This window comes from Apteryx rowi, unplaced genomic scaffold (genome assembly GCF_003343035.1).
Source record: "Apteryx rowi isolate R43461 unplaced genomic scaffold, aptRow1 scaffold_228, whole genome shotgun sequence".
NCBI lineage: Eukaryota > Metazoa > Chordata > Aves > Apterygiformes > Apterygidae > Apteryx > Apteryx rowi.
Window position 1 is genome coordinate 1,234,696 of NW_020448619.1, and position 18,241 is coordinate 1,252,936.

Here is an 18,241-nt window from a genome sequence, read left to right on the forward strand (position 1 = left end):
GGCCTGCTGTCCTTATTTTTGTTGTTACCTGAGCATTTTTCCTTTGGTGTATGTGCATGTATCCAGTGATGTAAAGGCTCTCTTCCAGTCATGCTTACTTAGGCAGAAGGCTGTAGTAATTTTCTACTCTGAGAAGTCTGTATTTTCTAGGAAGGTTTTGCACTATCAAAAATGCAAAAAAATATTTTTTTTCTTCCCCCTAATTTGGAGTTTGTCAAAATGGTCAATAAAATGGATGTTCCCAGCTCCCTGCTCTGCAGGTTGATCCAAGTTCTTCTTGCTTCATGTGTTAGCAGCAAGGAGAGTGCTCTAGGCAAAGTAGTTCCCAGTGGTGTAACACAACTGCTGTCATCCTTAGGTTTCACTAAGACCCTTGCAAACAGTTTCCTGAATGTACGTACTGATGCCCTGCTTGTTCTTCTAGCCAAATTGCCTTTAGGGGGCTAACTGGAGCAAAGAGCTGAAGTTCTTGTGTGTCACTAGCCCCTAGGTACAATGCTGAGAGGCATGGAGGAAGGATGCCCTGGGGAAGCTGTCAGCTGGTTATCCTCCCAAGTGGAGCTGCACTGAGATGTAGCTGGGTCCCCAGCCAGCGATGCCACAACATGCACAAGGTGGTGGTGGCGGCCCTGGTGTGCTGGTTAGGATGCTTTGGGCTTTACTTGTGGCTTTGCTGTGCAGCTTGAGTTGTGAATTTGCAATGGTCCTGGAAATGGGGGCAGATTTCTCAAGCTTGTTGCTAAGCGGGAGCTTCTATTCCTTGAAGGTGTCAGCATGGCTGCAGGGAAGGAGATGAAACTGTCACTTTTGTCTGAGCTGAGCCAGCAGAGAAGTATCAGGCTGAAAATAATCCTTATTTTTTCTCTTCAGCTAGCCAGCAGCCTTGCCATATGTTCTCTATCTAAAATGACAGAATCCAAGACCAGCGACACAGACTTGCCTACAGAGTCTTTCCTTTTGGGATGTGTGGCGGGAGGGGAAGGACTGCAGGAAAGTCCAAGAACAAGAGGTGCAAAAAAGCCCCAAACCCTTGCTGCTGACTGCATCTCTCACAGCATGGTTATGAACTCACTGTGCAGATGGAGCCAGTTACGTTTCTGTACACAAAACTGTGTGAATGTTTGATCCGACAGCTGCTTTTGTACCACATGCTATCCCCCTCCCTGCAAACACAAGGGCTGTTGTAGGAGCCCACATTCTGCATTTCCAGGTCTCTGACAGGTTAGTGAAACCCAAATCTGTGGTAATAGTCTCAGTGCTATAGAGCAGGTTGAGGTGTGCAGGATGGTTGACCTCTGGAGCCTGTGGTCTTTCCAGAGCTCTCCTCATAGGGCAGTGGTATTTTCAGTGTTAGCCTTGCTGCAAGCACTGTCTTTTCCCTCCTTTTCTCTGCCTCTTTAGTACTAGCTCCCCTGGCAGGAGCTGAGGTGCGAGGCACAGCTGCATGGAGCCCTGCTGCATGGTGGCTGCTAGGAGCTGCATGAAGAGCTGCAGTGGTGGCTTGTTGGGAGGTGACGTGTTCCTGTGATGCTGATGTTGCATGTTGTTAAGGTGAGCCAGGGAGCAAGTTGGACAGTACTTCAGGGCCAGGATTGGAGGTGTCTCGGGAGAAGGAGCTGTTTCCCTCAGAGGGAAGAAAATTTGCTGCTAGAATCCTCACCATGGGCCTTGCACTAACAAGTGTCTCATTCTAGCAAGTGCCTGAAGAAGCTTAGGTCAAGCACCATATGGCCTTTGGGGTGGGTACAAGGTTTCATGCATGGGAGAGCTTGCAGGACTGCAGTGCCAAGGGAAGTAGGTTAAATCTTGGGCACTGGGGGCATGTAGCAGGTGAGAACATGGCCTGTCACTGCCAGCCCGTTGAGCACCAGCTCCTGCAAAGTGCCAAGCAGAGAGGAGCCCCTCCAAGGCAAGGTCTGTCCCACTGCTAACAGGACCTGGAGGGAGATGGGAGATGTGTTGCTTTTGTCTGAGCTGGGGCCTTGTTGGAGGTGAGAGACTATGCTGGAGTTAGAAAGATGCTTGAGGTGGTGCTAATGCCCTGCATTTGCCTGAGGCTCAAAGATTAGAGCATCTGCCTCATATAGAAACTTCACTAAGCTTGAGCTTTAGCTGCCCAGTTTCTCTGGTGCCCATGCAGCAATCAAATCACGTGGTTGCACTCGTGAGCCCATCAAATATTTTATGCAAAGTGGGCAAGTCTGGCCAAGAGACTCCAGTGTGGTTTCTTACAAGAATAAGCAAACGCTCCTTCTCTGAGACCCCTTGAGTCAGAGGTGGGGAGAGGAGGGACAGTAGTTAGACTTCGTCTTGCGAACATAGCAGGTTGTACAACTGGTATCTAAACAGGTATTTTGGGGGGTGTTTGGGTGCCTCTGGCTGGCAGGGTGTCCTGGCTTTGTGCTGGGGCAGCTCTGTGTTATCAGCTGTCCTGCTCTAACTTGGCTATGCAGTGCTCAGCACCCAAATGCAGCTGAAGCCTGGAGTCCTGCAGCACTTCTGCCTTCCCCCATGTGCAGTCACCTTGTGAAGTGCTCTCTGTGTAGCTGGGGGACCTGTGCTCCCTGATTTGCAGGCAGCTCCTTTGGGACTCAAGTACGGTGGTGGTTGTTGTTGTTGTTTTTCTGTTTCACTTTTCTCTGTTCACTGAAGAAAACAGATTTGACTGAGGCGTGGGGAGAAAAACAGCAGCAATTGTGAAGAGTGCATGTGTTAGAGTATGGGGCTTCCGAGGCTGCCACTCAAGGCAGGGTTCAGGCCCTTCTGCTGCCAATGGGCAGGTAGCCTGGTCCCTGCTCCCCTGCCACATGCTCATTCTTTTTCCTACAACCTACTCTAACTTAACAGGGAAGAAAATGGTTCAGTTTTCTGTTGGATTTTTCTGCCCCCTGCCACCCTGTTCAGTGAGTTTGTGTCTCATGGTGGGGGCTGAGGAGAACAACAGAAGAAAGGCCAGGGGCCCTGGCTGGAAGTGGTGGGGGCCAAACTAACATTCAATGTGTTGTGGAAACCAGATCTACACAGCAATACCAGCCCTAAGCTTTCAACAGGTGGTTGCTAAACACTCATGTTTATATGTGAAGTCATGAGACAAGTTGGCTGTTTTTGTGAGCAGAACTACTAGGGTGTGCTTTCATACAGATCTGTGGTCTGCACTTCCTGCAACACCTTCCCCAGTGCTAAACCTGCCTTGGCCTCTGAACACCTTCCTGAGTAAAAGGCAGTGCAGGGCTGTGGTCAGGCTGAAGCTGTTCTGGGTGGTGCATGGCCAGAAAGCTGGTGCTGAGCAGCTGCTGCTTTCCACCCAGCAGGAACTTGACCTTGTCACTTTGCTTTACCTTGCTCTTTTTTTCACACAGCTCCTGGGCACCTGTCTACCACAGGTCTGCTGACCACAATTCAAGAGAGTGGATGGACAGATAATAATACTCACATACTCCTTTTTCCTTAGGAGATCTAGGTAAAGTTGTTTTTCTGTCCTGAACAACTCAAAGGAGACAAAAATAGTTTTTGTTTAAATAAATAAATCCAAAAAGCTCAAAATTAGGGAAGCTATTAGACTTGGTGAGCTGACAGTGTTACAGCTACCACCAAAACCTCTGAGATGGTAGAAAAACAGCCAAGCTATGAGAAGCATGTGGCACTTCAGTGAGACGTGAAGGCATAACTTTAGCCGTTAAAAGTAGAATTTTGTGCCTATTAAAACAGTGGCACTGACACAGAGCAGAGAGGACTGTGGCAAAAATAAAAATCTTATCAATAAGAGGAGCAGGGTGATCCTGAGCCTATACAGTACATTAACAGGGTATAGTTCAGACTGAGGTAGGTTGGTCTGTCTGTCTTGGGGTGGGTGAGATCAATTTGAGCCAGTTTCACTTGTGCTTTTGTATGTGGTTGTCCTCATGTACGCATGCATGTGGCTACACCAAGCATTTGTATGAGACCAGCACTCCTGAAGACCCAAAGCAACTTTCAGATGAGGAAAGTCCAAGGATGATGAGTGGGAACTCACTGCCCTGGGGCTCAGTTGTGGACTCTCCTGAAACCCTGCCAGCAGTCTTCACCCTCCCTCAGCAGCACCTTTCCATCACCCACAGGTAAGTACTGCAGTTACATCAGGTGCCTACGCCTTATCCAGTGTTAAGGGCAACAGCCCATCCTTAAAGGCATTTAGATGCCTAATTTCCTGTCATCATCCCTGTCCCTCCCTTTACTATGGTATGAAAGAGCAGGTCTCTACAGTTGGGGGGGGGGAAAACCACCTCTGTGCACTCGGTCAACAAGCTGGCACTGAAGTTGGGCTGTTGGTCTTTGACAATGCTCAGCACTGTGAAAGGCAGTTGAACAGCCCTTTGCTAGGTCTCAGGCCAGAGCCGCACTCAAGGTAAGGGGCGTGTACTGAGACCAATTGGCCTGTAAGCTTGGCTTAAGGTTACCACTGCTGCTCAGAGAATGTGAAGTGCATGCCTGTAGTCATGCCCAGATCTTCTTGATGCTCTAACAAACCACAGAGATGACACAAAATAGAAGTTAGACTAACTTAATAAAATTACTTAAAAAAAAAAAAAAAATCCTCCTTCATGAAGGCATTTCCTGTATCCACAAGGATTTTAAAGTTTATGACCGAGGCTTCCTTTAATCCTCCAAAAGGAATTGGTTTGTAGCATTTCTAACTCTCCCTCAGCTCCTCATGTATTACACAAACTCCCCAAATGTTTTTATTTAGCCCTTGCAGAGTCTCTGTTGTACCAGTTTATTTCAAATCACATCCTGTAAGTCAAAGAAATGCTGTGTGGCGTTGTGCATGTCACAGCCAACAAAACAGTGAGTGGCAGGTACTTCCAAAAGCTGTTTCTTAGCACAGTGATCACTCTTACCTGTACAGGAGCAACATATCCCATGCATGATTTAGATACTTCATTATGAGTATGTTTCTTCTGCACCATGTAGTTTTATATATCCAAATGAAGTGATACATAACTCTGGTATATACTGAGAATGTTTATCTGTGGAAAATTATAATTTTCAGTTTCCAGTCTCAAAAACAAAACTTTTTTTTTTACACAGCTTGAAGAAAAATGAGTTGTGTGGCTTTCCAGAGGAAAAAGCTGTAACAAAAGAATACAGTACTCAAAGAGCATTTTTCTTTTTTTAATAAAATACTATAATGTTCATATCTATACAAATAATTATTACAACCATTAAACAAAGTGTTACATTTAACAATAGAAATCTCAGAACTCTGAACAAGATTATGGTTTGGGATATTTACACCTGAATGCAACATATTTGTAAAAAGATGCCAAAATAAACAGAACAAGATCTTATTTACAATTGGAAGATGATGTTCCTGATCATTCATTATATATTTCTACTGCAGATTTCCTTTTTTCATTACAAAATAGTATGGACTTTCCCCTGGGGCTGTATCCAAATAATTTACAGCTGTATAAAACAGGAATACAGCAGAAAATTCTAGACCAAATATAAATTTACATCATCGAGGGCAACAGCATCTTTGATTAATCTCCTGTGGCAAAATCCATATTTGCTTTCCTTCTCACAGTGAGCAGGCAGAAACATGGGTACAACACACTATCTTGGTTGTTTCACATTTGTGATTGCTGAAACAGCATAGCCAAGTCCCCTACATGTAAAAATGCCTCTGTTTAATTTTTTTTATACAAAAATTATCCACCAAAGTAAAGGCCAGCACTTTGAAACCAGAGCAAGCAATTCTTCTGTATTTACCATTTAAAAACTGGTATCAGCAAATAATAAATGGCTTTGGTGGGACAGGTGTAACTAAGCATGTACCATTAGCAGAGAGAAGATGGTTTTGTAAGGTAGTGCTCTTTCACCAGTTCATAGACTAATTTGCTCTTGATGTAACCAGTGGGAATAAGGGATTGGTGCTCTGAAGCCTCATTATTACTCTGAAGAGCACGAGACAGCTTCCATGAAGGTGGAAGTGCTGCCACTTGCCTGGCTGTGGGGCTGCACTGGCACTCCTGGCCTTGTAAGCACTAGCAGCACTGGATCAGCAGCAGCAGGTGAGGGGAGTGTTAGTAGAAAACTTAAGTTTAGGTGAAGATACAGAATGGAGCTCTGCCTATCACTGTATTAAATAAACAACATAGATTTGAACAATTTGGTATAAATAGGTTCAATTCTACTCTGTCTTTCCATGTCAAAGTGAGCTTGTTATTAAGGTGGTAAGCTTGAAAATTATTTTGGGAGTGGAAGAAGCGATCACAGCTCTTAGCACATTAGACAATGCTTAATCATCCAGAAGCAGGTTACAGGACAAGTCTGTGACAAAGTCCTATAGTCAGGACTGCACAAGTACCTCTGCATAAGATGAAAAGACAACAGGGGCTTGGAACTAATGAAATGACTCCTTGCTAGAAATGCCCTTTGCAGTTGCCCTGCCAAATGATTTGTTTTCTGCAACAGAATTACAGTCATGAATCACAGCAGCAGCTGCGCAGCTTTAAAGTGCAGTAGGGAATCTGTGCAAAATTCAGGAGGCTCTACACTAGCACAGCATATTTTTTTCAGCAATGTGCTCTTTCCCCCTGGACATCAGCCTAGGTACTGGAGCAGGGAACAGGAGCTAGAAAACACATTGCAATATAGCTCAGACACAGGCTCAAATCACTTCATTTCTAAGTTTCCATAGCTGTTATTAACTGAGCTCCTCTCTCTCTCTCTCTCCCAAAGAAAACTCACATATATGTTGATACTTTATTATTTTATTGCCTGCTTTCAGCTCTTCCATTTTTGCTCTTATTTTCCTAGGTTTCTTAAGGGATTAATCAAGGATTACACTAAAATACCTGCAATTTAGCCCTATACCCATTTGTTACTGTTTGCTGTAGTCACTTCTGACAAGCTGAAAGCCTCAGATGCACAATTCTTGTCAACTGTGGCAGTCCCACTCTGAGGTAGTTCTGAACATTTCATTTCTACTGATTTTGCCAGTAAACAGTACTGAGTATTTTTTCCTTTCCTTTCTTCAAAAACAAAACAAACCACTCAGTGTAATTAACCTTCAAAAAAGTATTATGGAGCCATGAAAGAGGAGAAAATTCCATTCCCCCAAATCTTTCCTCAAATATACCTTTAAAAACAAATGAACTTGCCAGGTAATTCTTAGGAGAAAAGGATATGCAAGTTGTTAGTGCCATAGAGGTATGATGAAGAAAATATATTTGCTTGTAGCAGTCTTATTATAACAAACTAAACAAACAGAATTATTTGATCTGCAAAACTTACAGAAACTCCTTTTTCAAAGAGTTTTTTTCTTCCCCCAAAGCATATACTGAGGTAAGGTGAGCCTTCCTTAAGGTCTTCTCATCAACCTGATACCTAAACACAACAGTTTCAATGCTAGAAAGAAAAAAAAAAAAAGAGACATAACTGTTTCCATTCGATCCCAAAGCTGTGGCAAGCACTCCTCACACTGAGAGTTGAGTTCTCGGAAATGGCCAACAGCCAGAGCAGCTGAAACACCGACTTGCCAATGGCACAACCTCTTCTACAAAATTAATGCAAGATACTGAGTCACCCTTGTCAAGGCAGAGGTAACAAGTTTACAGTCAAAGAGAAAAACAGAACAATTTTGCCATTAAAAACTAGCAAAAAAATACTTAACATCTAGTTTCCTCTCTTTTGACATGAAAGAGCCAGGCCATAAATTGTTCCTCTTACATGTATACGAGTACAAATGTGTGAGATGATACTGAAATATGTGACAAACAAATCACTCAAACCAGGGTCCCTGGCCAGATTCAGCATTTAAAGACCAGCTCAAACAGTCAATTTACCAAGAGAATACACACTTAAGCCAATTTTTCTTTAACTGGGCTAAACAGCAGTCCACAATGCAATGTTACTGCTATTCTAGCGTAAATAGCATTTGGACAAATGCATCTGTATGAAGCTCTCACAGATAATTTTATAAAACCAGTAACAGCACAGGACCAAGTAGACAGATTTTCAGTCTGTATTTTTGCCTTAAAGCAGATGAGGTGGGAAAACTTTAGGTATTAAAAAGCATATGTTCTGAAGTAACTTTATAAATAAGAAAAGCCTAGAGTTGTTTTCCAAAGCCAGCCTGTCAGTCCTCAAGGTAAGCAATGGCTTCCCTTTGAAAGGCAGGCTGCTTTTTCAGATCAAGTTATCACTATACCCATAAGCCAAGCTGATCAAAATAGCTGTGTACTTTTTACTCAAGAAAAGGCTGGTGTACAACAAAAGGCCACCTACCAGCTTCCTTACAGAATAAGCAGCTCCACTGTTAAGCTTTCTGAAGGTTTTAACATGTCTTCCTACTTTTCTTTTCATAGTAGTCTTCCTGATCTCACACACATGACATCAGGATGATTTAGCATCATTTACGGCATGTAATAAGACTCACACTGGTATGTGGTTGAACTTCAACAGACATTGCCATGATCAAGAGGGGGTAAAGAAATAGTATTTCTTCTTCCTGGATTTGTTAGGTTTTATAAAAAGTCTTGAGAAGGAGCATAAAGTGGAATGGTAATTACATAGGAATTACCATGCCTTGGAACAGCAATGGAAGATACAATCCTCTAGAGAAGACTACAGCTTACACGGTAATTACTTTTGAGCCATACATTCAAGAAGGTGCAGTTCCTGTAAAATTACATCATCTTTCTATCTCTAAAATGCCTGTATTGTAATTACCTGCACTACAGGTATTCTGTGAAATGAGTTACTATTTTTGATCATTTTTGTAAGCAGAAAAGGGGCACATGGAAGTTACTAACAAAGTTACTGCCTGTTACCATACATCAGTTCAGAAAATGAGGGACAACATCATAATAATAAAAAAAATCACAGCCAACGTATTCTATTGTGAATACTCAGGATCATATTTAACCTTGATTTAACACCAGTGAAATCAATATTAAAATCAATACAAAAGAATAAATATATCCATATAAGCTCACAAACTCACTCTAGTTTTCAAAGATACTGTGCAGAGTTTTCCCAGCACTGGAAACTAATGTGGTAGTATGTGAATGCCTGGAATGATGAGCAGGATTTATGTTTTTATATAATGCCTTATAAACCAGGGCTTAATTTTTCAATATTTTTTCTTGAAAGCCAAATATACTTTTCCAGAAAGAGTAAGGCCATTAACAAAAAGGAAGGATGACTGTTTTGCATTCCTCTTGAGAGGTGAAGGTACTATTCATACACACGGAATAGTACAGCTGCTGATTCCCTCCTCCTGTCCTCACCATCCAGAACCAATGAAGCTATCCAATGTTATGGAAATCATTCCACCAGCTGAGGCAGCCCATTTGGGATCTACAGCATTACAGAAATCAGTTGGATCAAAGAGTCTGACTAGGTGAAAATCAAACCTGCAGTTTGCTCAGAGTTGAGGACTAGCAGTCATTTCTAACCCTACTATTTTGCATAGGTCAACTGCTGCAATGTTGGCACTAAGTATACTCCGACAGCTCATTTTACAATCAAACACAGAAAAGCATGCTCGCTTTGAAGAGAAATAAATAATCCATCCATTATTTTTAATAAATATGGAAAATTGAAGCACCACTTAGATTTAGTGTCCTAAAGATACTCTCCATATGACTCAGAAAACAATTCCCACTTTGAGATAGATAGAACCATTTTACTCAGCTTTGCAGGAAAGCATCACACCCCAGGTAATATTAAGAATGGAGACATCCTCAGGATGGACTACAGTCATACCCCAGTTCTTATTTATGCTAAAGTCTCTTTACTTTGCTGGAACAGCATAACAAGACTTTTAGCAAAAAAAAAAAAGAGACCCGGGGAGTTGAGCTATGAAAAAACTTCCAGCTACCTCTTTGTGGGTCCCACTCCTGGAAATGGAGGAATATCTTCCTTTCTGCCTTTCAAAAAAAACCCCAAAAAACCTAAAAAACAGTGAATTGCTTCATAAAGAAGGTATGATCTGCCCTCCCTGTACTGCACACCCTAGGAGAGGCACTGGGGAGGGATGCATTACAACTCCCAGAGCAGCAACAGGATGCGCTGGGGAGCAATACACCAGGCTTCCAAGTTTGCCCTGACCAGAGAAGAGGCCACAGAGCAATTCCTGCCACTTCTTCTTCTCAGCTGTATCATCAGCCGGGCAAAGGAGGACTGCATACAAGCAACCCTGAAGTTACTATGTTACTTGAAGAAGAAAATCTGGAATGGTATTTCCAACCATAAAAACAAAAGACATATTTCTGCCTTGTTTCAAGAAAAAAAATCACATTGCAGAAGCCATTAAATAAATAAAACTTACTTAGTTCTTCCCTTTCCTTTAAAAGAAAATCTGACCAAAATCTGTGAAAGTACTGGAGACTTAAACCAGCCCGCACACATTCACTCTGTCTCTCGCACACATACAAACATGTTTCCCCTCCCTCATCATGCTCAAATCGCAATGTCTTCCTGGTATGCAAATGTTTCAGTCTGAACACATTCATGTTCCTCTTCCACCCACAATCATATGGGCTTAGATAAAAGGTGCTATTCAAGTGCAAGGTACTGATATTAAATTAGGCCCTGATGCTGTCAGCAATGTTAAGCAGCAACTGTGCCCACAAGAAACCCCATTAATTTCTGTGGGGTGCCATAAGCCTAGTACTCCTCTCCTGTGCTGTCTGCTACAACAGAGGACTTTCATTCAAAGAAACTAGAAAGTTGGTGTTTGAGCATGAGTCAAAGAAAAGGGGGGGGGGGGGAAGGACTTAAGAAGGTGCTAAACAAGGTACAAAAAATACCCTGAGGTAACTTGCAGCATATGAACAATGAAATGGCAACAAATACAACTGCTGGGTCTCTGCTGACTGCACCGGGAGTGCTAAGTTCCATGAAAATGTTGCCAAACTTTAGTTATAACTGATGCCATTGGTAAAACAGATCCAAACAAAATTCTTCTTAGAAACAGAGAGTCATGTTTAAAGGAATCTGAATTTTTCTAAAAGAGTATTTTTAATTGCTGACCATGGAAACACACAGTAATTTTTCCAGGTAAGGTCAGCCTTAAGTCAAGTGTATGTGACAAGCTTTAAACAGACAAGAAGCTGCACAACAAATGTCTTTCTTTAACACTGGATTAACATAGACTTGACTTGTGTTGAGGCTCCTGAAGATATTTTACAAAGGAAAAGATAAACCCAAGCCTCTTCAAGTTCATCTTAGCTTCAGGTAAGTTCCTTAGGATTAAAACGAAACCTTTAGCATTTGTTTCCTGTCTCCCATATGGATGCTTTCACTTCTGTCTTTATATCCATATATTACTGAGGGTGGCAATTACCCTGGAACAATCAGACATCAAACCTGAATGTTGTAAAATCAACAATCAATATTTGCACAGCTCTAAATGTTGCATTCTTACCTTTTACTAGTAAGTAAGCATTGCTATAGGCACTGGTGCTTTAAAGTTTGTAAGGTGGATGGAAATACAGTGTGTATATAAATAACAAAAGTATCCATATACATACATTTAGGCAAATAAACAGTGATGCTATGAATGGTCTCTTCAGGGATGCCAGTAAGATCCACTTTCTTTTTCTTAAATATATAAACAATTCATCAGACTAGAAGTCAGTCTATTAGTTTTCATACAGCTGAACTGCAATCATGACCTAAAATATGGCTTATATTGTGGGCAGGTCGGTTTGAGGACTGCTTGGAAGAATCGGAAGCAGATGTGTTTGCAATTGAAAGCAAAGGCGACATTGCTGAACCATCTGGAGGAAGAGCTGTGGCTATCTCTGGAAACAGAGATGTCAAGTTAAAATTGGATAGGTGTGATGTGTTGGTCATGTGCATTGGTGGCATATCTGGAAGCAAAGGAAAACTTGGCTGGGCAAAACCAACAGGCCTGGGAGGAGACAAGATGGATCCAAAGCGATTATTTAAACTTCCACTACTCGGCTTCTCCGTGCTTGGATTAGGAAACATTTGGTTGGGAAAGTAAGGGATAGAAATGTCATTGGAAAGAGTAGGATGGGCAGGGGAGTAAGGTGGATAGAAGGACGGCAGCGTATTTTGAGGATCTACTGGGATTAGAGCTGGTGTTCGAGTGGCACTAGGCTGAGTAACTGGTGGAATGAAAGATGCATTGGCATTTATCGGGGGATTCATGCCACCCTCTGGAATAAAAGGAAATCCGAAATTCTGAGAGAGAGTGTGTTGATCAGGGGTGGCATTATCATTGGACACTTGTGGACCGTCAGACATAAAACGGACAATGCTTCCTCTTTTTTCTATCGCAGACTGTTGGCGCCCAAGTATCATACTGCCGCTGGTAGACAGGGGAAGATGGGGAAGACTAGGGTCAAAAACATTTCCATGTCTTTGATTTCCAGATCGATTCCTTTCAGGTTGACGGATTTTAGAACCTCCATTATCTTGCAGAGGATGCCTTGACCTCTGAGTAACTGAAGAATTTGGTTGACGAACAGAAGGTTGCCCTTGTTCAGCATTTCCGTGAGAAACTGCAGGGTGGGGGTGAGCTGGCCTCACCACTCCATGCATGTTGCTAGAAACAGGCGTATTCATGTGGCTCTTTGTTCCATGACTGTCCGTCATTCTCATGGGATTGGACTTCTGTAAAGAAATGTTTGGGCTTGTATTTCGACCCTGAATATCTCCTGAGGAAGAAGAACTTGAAAAAGGAATATTTAAAGAACTGTTCCTTGTGTTAATTGTACCGATAGACATGTCACAGCTTTCCCTGTTCTGACCATCACCATCTCTTCGGATGTGGACACTTTCTCGTGCTGAGGGACAGTTATATTCAATTGTGGAGGAGGCACCACACTGAGTATTCCTTTGATGTTCTGGGATTGATCTTTGGCTTACACTAACTTGATCTCCAAGGTGAGGGGCGAGTAAACTCTGCATAAAACTTTGGTGGCATGTATTTTCATTTTCCCTTGGTGGAAGAGAATTTCCTGTTGGAATACCCTGAACTGGTGGATAGGGCAATCTCTTCTGTCTTTCTATGGGAGGCCCAGGATTTTGACTGATCCGAAACGCTTGCGATTGCATGCCCCTGAGGGATGACACAGAATTACCAATTTCACTGTTTCTTGAGGCCTGTACATCAAAATTGCCTGTTGGTTGTTGACTGGGTCCAGCTGACTTAAATGTCTGACAATCAGAGAGCCGTTGCACATCTGAGCCAACTGTATGATCGACAGATATACGGCCCTGCATGTTATGAATGACCAACCCTTTATTTCTAGAAACATCAAGGTAGCTTCTCATTTCAAGCTGGTCAGAAACTCTAGAGCCTTGGAGAGATATTCCTATTCTCTGTTCTGAGTTAGATGGTGTCTTCCCAATGAGTGCCTCAGCAGAGTAGCTAGAAACTCGATTTCTTTCCTGTCTGTGCGGGGTGCATGTCATATCTGATGGTCTGGTTACGATACTTGCCTGGGACACCATTTGTTGCTCTAAACCCCTTGAGGTCATGAGTCTCTGCATCTGATTATGCCCCGACACATGTTCAGAAGCTGAACCTTGCTGTCTGTTGCTGACATCTTGTTGCTGTTGATGCATAATATCTTGGTTTATGTGGCTCTGAGGGTGGTTATGATGGCTTCTGCTTGTTGCAGGATTTTCACAGTTCTTTTCAGGCTGGGAAGCTCCAAAGTGCTGCTGCATCTGCTGCTGCTGCATTTGCTGGTGGTGAGGATGAGGCTGGCCACTTTTTTGCCGCGTTTGATCACTTCCGTGGTGTTTTTGCTGTAGAGAAAGTTGTGTGGGTTGGTTTCCCTGGACAAGATTTCGTTTCTTTTGCATTTGCACCTCCTGCTGTATTGTTCGCTGTTGGTGTACACTGTGGGGTTGAGAGTGGACTGAGTTTTCCCCATGAGTGACATGATGCTGCAGCTGATACAAGTGGTGCCTCTCTCTTAATTGTCCAGCCTGCTGTTGCTTTAAGTATGGATGATTACCATGAAGATGAGATATGCCTTGAGCAGGAACATGTTGAATAGGCTGCAAGTGCTGCCCTGTCTGGCCTTGCTGCTCTGAAATTGAAGGTTGAGAACTGCACTGAACTTCAGTTTGTCTCAAAGCTGATGTTACAAAGTTGCTGTTTGATGGGAATAACCTATTAAGGCCATCAGCGTGCCCTTGATTGCTCACTGATGCCACTGAATTGGATGAATTAGGAGGAATCTGGCTGACTAGCATCTGTGTTTGATCAGCAATACTCTCTGGTGTTCGGTTCATCAATGCCATCCCTTCAAGCCTTATAGGTGTTGTCTGACACTGCTTTTGCCTCTTTGCTGTAGAGAGCAGAAGGTCATCTTGAACAGCTCGTTTGGCAGAGTCTTTGCGACCTTCATGATTTTGTTGCTTTAAGTGTGATTCCTGCAGCTGGGGAGTCTGCATGGTGTTTGCCCTAAGAGCATTCAGTTGTTCCTGAGCATACTCATTCATCATAGCTGGTCCCGGAGACTGATTTATGTACGAACTAGATGGAATAGAGAGACACACAGATGCAGGAACACTTGCTGGCTCTGAAGGCTGGGATAAACTTGAGCAACTCACAAGGGGATGGACAACGCGACTCTGGTGTATTAGATTATTTACACTTAAACTGGTTACGCTTGGTGACTGGGACACCGAAATCTGCAAAGAAGTGTTTGATGTTTCCAGACCTCCTACAGAACAGCTTGGTTTTTCAGCTTGCCTATCAACATTTGTTTGTACTGTATCCTGAGCGCTGAATTTGTTTGATGCTGTTTCTAGTTGTCCTGTATTGTTTTCTTTCACTGCTTGTGGCTTATAAGACTGTTGCTCTTTCTCCAAGGGTGCAATGTCAGTTGCTTTAGAGACAGCATCCCTCATGTTAACTTGTATTCCTCCTCCACCTTTCTCAAGGTTTTCCTGGTCAAAAATAGCTCTTGCTGCAAGAGCTACAATGTCAGTTTGTTCTGAAAAAGTACAGCTATTACACGTATTTGTTGATGTGCTGCTACTAACATCTTCTCTAGTGGTATCTGGCAACATAGATGCAACTGAGAACCCTCGACTGCTGCCAGAGCTAGTTGACATTGGGGAGTCTGCCTGCCTGCTAGCAATAAGAGAAGCACTACCTACCTCCTGATCAGAAATGCAGGAATGATGTTGGGAAAGAGTATCACTGTCTGTGTTCATTAACAAGAGTTCCTGCTTCTGAGGCAGATCAACATTTGAATCTGCTGATTTAGAGTTTTCTGTGGGAAAATTAGAATGTTCCTCCTGAACTGAAAAAGAAGAGTTTTTTTCCGCAGCTATTCTTTCTTTTGTGAGATCAGATAGCATTTTGGTTAGACCTTGTCCCTCTAACAAGTCTGTATCTTGCATTACAATTGAAGAATCTTGCTCAACGTTGCAGGACTCTGGAATTGTCCCTGCCTCAGAAGTGTGATCTGCTGTGCTGCTTTGTGCCGCTGATGTCCCAGCAACCTGAGAATTTGTCACATGTGCTTCAGTAAGAGAGGACGTTAAGGTGCTGGGGGTTTCACAGGGTTTGGAAGACTCTGGCAACACAGAGTCGGGTGATGGATCATTCGGAGATCTCCATGCTTGCTGGAGAGGAACAGCATCTTTGGCAGTCGGCGGGATCAGTGCTAACTGTTCTGACATCACCGACTCAAGTGGTGAAGAACTGGGTATCTCTGCTGAACTCAGCCCTGGTACAGAGCAGGATCTCACTGTCTGTTCAGGGCTCACAGTCTCTTTGGAATGATAGTCAGAAATGCTTACACCACTTGATGCTACCACACTGCTTGCCTGTGATGTAGGTGAAGTTTGGGATACTGCTGGCATGTTTTCAAGCAACCCCTCACCATTTGAATGCTTGACCACAGTTTCCACAGTAGCACAATCAACCTTTCCTGCATCTTTGCAAGGAACTACTGGACAAGACACTTTACTGCTGACTGCTAAGTGTTTTTTTGTACTTGGCTTTTTGTTTGTCCTTTTGGATTTTGCAGTAGATGGTAAACCAGCGGCAGCTTTTTGGGGGGAAGCATTTATTGGATTAGATGCAGTAGTTAATACGGAACCTTCTGAAGATACTGAAGATGCCACAGAAGTTGGTAATGACACACAGTTAACTGTGGCTATCTGGTTATTGACAGTTGTTGGATTGGTAGGGTGGCTGAGAGATAAATGTAAACAGCTTTGTCCAGCCATTTGTGATATGCTTTGATTGAGGTTAGCTAAAGCACCAAATGTATTGAGGGCAACATTGGTATTTGGATCTTCGCTGGTGGTGGGCTGAATAATTTGCATAGGGGCTTGATTTGAAGCTGCAGATGAAGACATCACAGGTTGCAATGCAAACAGCTGCCCATTTAATGAGATAGTCTGAGGATGCTGTTGATTTGACATTGTAACTGAAAACGTTTGTGTAGAGCTAGAAGATGGCAGAGATGATGGCCTTGGTAATATATGGACAAGGTGTTTCCCTCCAAAAGTCTGTGGAAGAGGGGCATTTTGTACAGAACTGCTAGAGTTTGCGATTGGAGTAGGCCCATTCATTGGAACTCTTACAGAAGCAGAAGGCTGCGCAGAGAGGAGGGGAAGAGGATTCTGATTAGCAGCTTGTATAATTACAATCTGCTGACTAACATTTTGGCTAGGAACTTCTGCTCTCACAATTGGAGGGCACGGAGTGGTGTTTGGAGGCTGGAGAATTATGACATTCTGGTTAGCTGGTGCTCCTGTTACAGCTGACCCAACAGGCTGAGCCATCTGAATCACCTGCATAGCTGAATTCAATGGAAGGATATTTCCTGCAGCCTGAGTTTTAACCTGTGGCTGACTGATTAATGGCTGCATAGGTAAGGATGGGCATGAGGGCAAGGTAACAACAATTTGTTCAGCTGCCTGCCCATCTCCAGGCAGAGAAGTACTCAAACTGATGCTTGTAGTCAAAGGCCTGCTGTGAGCAGAAGATATGGTACCAGCACCATTAATTGGCTCATTTAATAGTGCAGTCATTATACTGGATGGTGTTTGGCTTAGAGGCTGAACAGTATTTCCTGCTAGCTGCAAAGTTGTCCATGTGGTCTGGGTGTTTCCAGCTGAAGGCATCCGTGTAAGGCTACTCATGTTTTTCAAGTCTGAAGTGCCAACACCTGAAGAGCCTGAAAAAGACCAGCAGTTGTCTAGCGGACTGGGAGGCAGAGTGCTTATTGCTGTTACAGCCTTAATTCCTTCTACTGCAGAAGTCACAGCGCTGCTTATTAAGTCTGTATTTTTGAGGACATTTACAGAAGGAAAATCATCTGCTGTAGATAGTCTCACAGGTGGCATACAACCTGCGTCAGTGTTTGAAGTTACACCACTTTCTGACAATTCATTCCTAGAACTGTGTGTTTTTGAACAGGTCTCATTCACCTGTTGAACCTGAAAGGCTTCAGTGGAGGCACTGGGAGGAATGCTGATGCCCTGCCGGACCGTTTTCTTTGTTAATTTAGTGCCTTCCTGATCATTTTTACTTTTGGGGAGATTCTGATTATTCTGTGGTGTATTACTTGAAGAACACTGTAGTCCTTGTTCTGTTCCGGAGCGAGAAGCGCTCTGTGAGCTGGCAGGAGCAGCAGCAAACACTCCTCGCTCGTTCTCTGCTGTGGAAAGCTCGAGAACGTTCCCTGCTAGAACTGGCTGAGTGGATGACAGTGGAGAAACTGTAGTTTGAGACCATGGCTTGTTTTCTGCAGGGTAAATACCAGAAATTGTCACAGGAGTCACTAGGTTGCAAGTTCTCTGGACTGGAACAACATTGGCTGTTTGTTTTTGTAAATTATGACCAATGTTAAATGTTATTCCCTGGACAGATGCTCCCTGGTTATCTCCATTGGGCTGACTCCCATTTGAATAGACAATGATGTTCTTCTGAACCTGATCACTGGGAATAACAACTGAGACCTTTGCATTTTTGAGATTCCCTTTCCAGTGGATTGTAGGATCATCATACAGGCAAATATCATTTGCTTTCAGCAGTTCAATGTATCTCTCATTTTCCTTCTGGAGTTCATCCAGCTGTTTCCGTAGTTTTTTTATCTCTTCAGCTACAAAACAGTGAGAACATTCCATTACATCAACACCAGTGCAAATACTAGGTAACTTTACCATATAATTTGGAGAATAAGTTCTATGTAGTATTGAGATAAATTGTTAATAATGTATGCTCTCTTCAAATGGTTAA

At 43.1% G+C, this 18,241-nt stretch overlaps 1 protein-coding gene and 1 long non-coding RNA gene across 9 annotated transcripts in view; one reads left to right on the plus strand and one right to left on the minus strand.

Moving 5' to 3' along the window:
* The first annotated feature begins 3,347 nt into the window (after nucleotides 1-3,347).
* Nucleotides 3,348-7,413, plus strand: LOC112965925. The gene is made up of 2 exons (XR_003253428.1): nucleotides 3,348-4,097; nucleotides 5,068-7,413. It is a non-coding gene; the product is annotated as an uncharacterized LOC112965925 (long non-coding RNA).
* Nucleotides 7,414-10,275: 2,862 nt separating this feature from the next.
* Nucleotides 10,276-18,241, minus strand: part of USF3 (upstream transcription factor family member 3) — a 31,716-nt gene continuing 23,750 nt past the window's right edge. For all 8 annotated transcript variants that reach the window (XM_026065450.1, XM_026065451.1, XM_026065452.1 and 5 more), the window contains one exon: nucleotides 10,276-18,104. In XM_026065450.1, coding sequence (XP_025921235.1) covers nucleotides 11,641-18,104 — 6,464 coding nt within the window. In that variant the 3' untranslated portion in view covers nucleotides 10,276-11,640. The remainder of the gene's footprint in view (nucleotides 18,105-18,241) is intronic.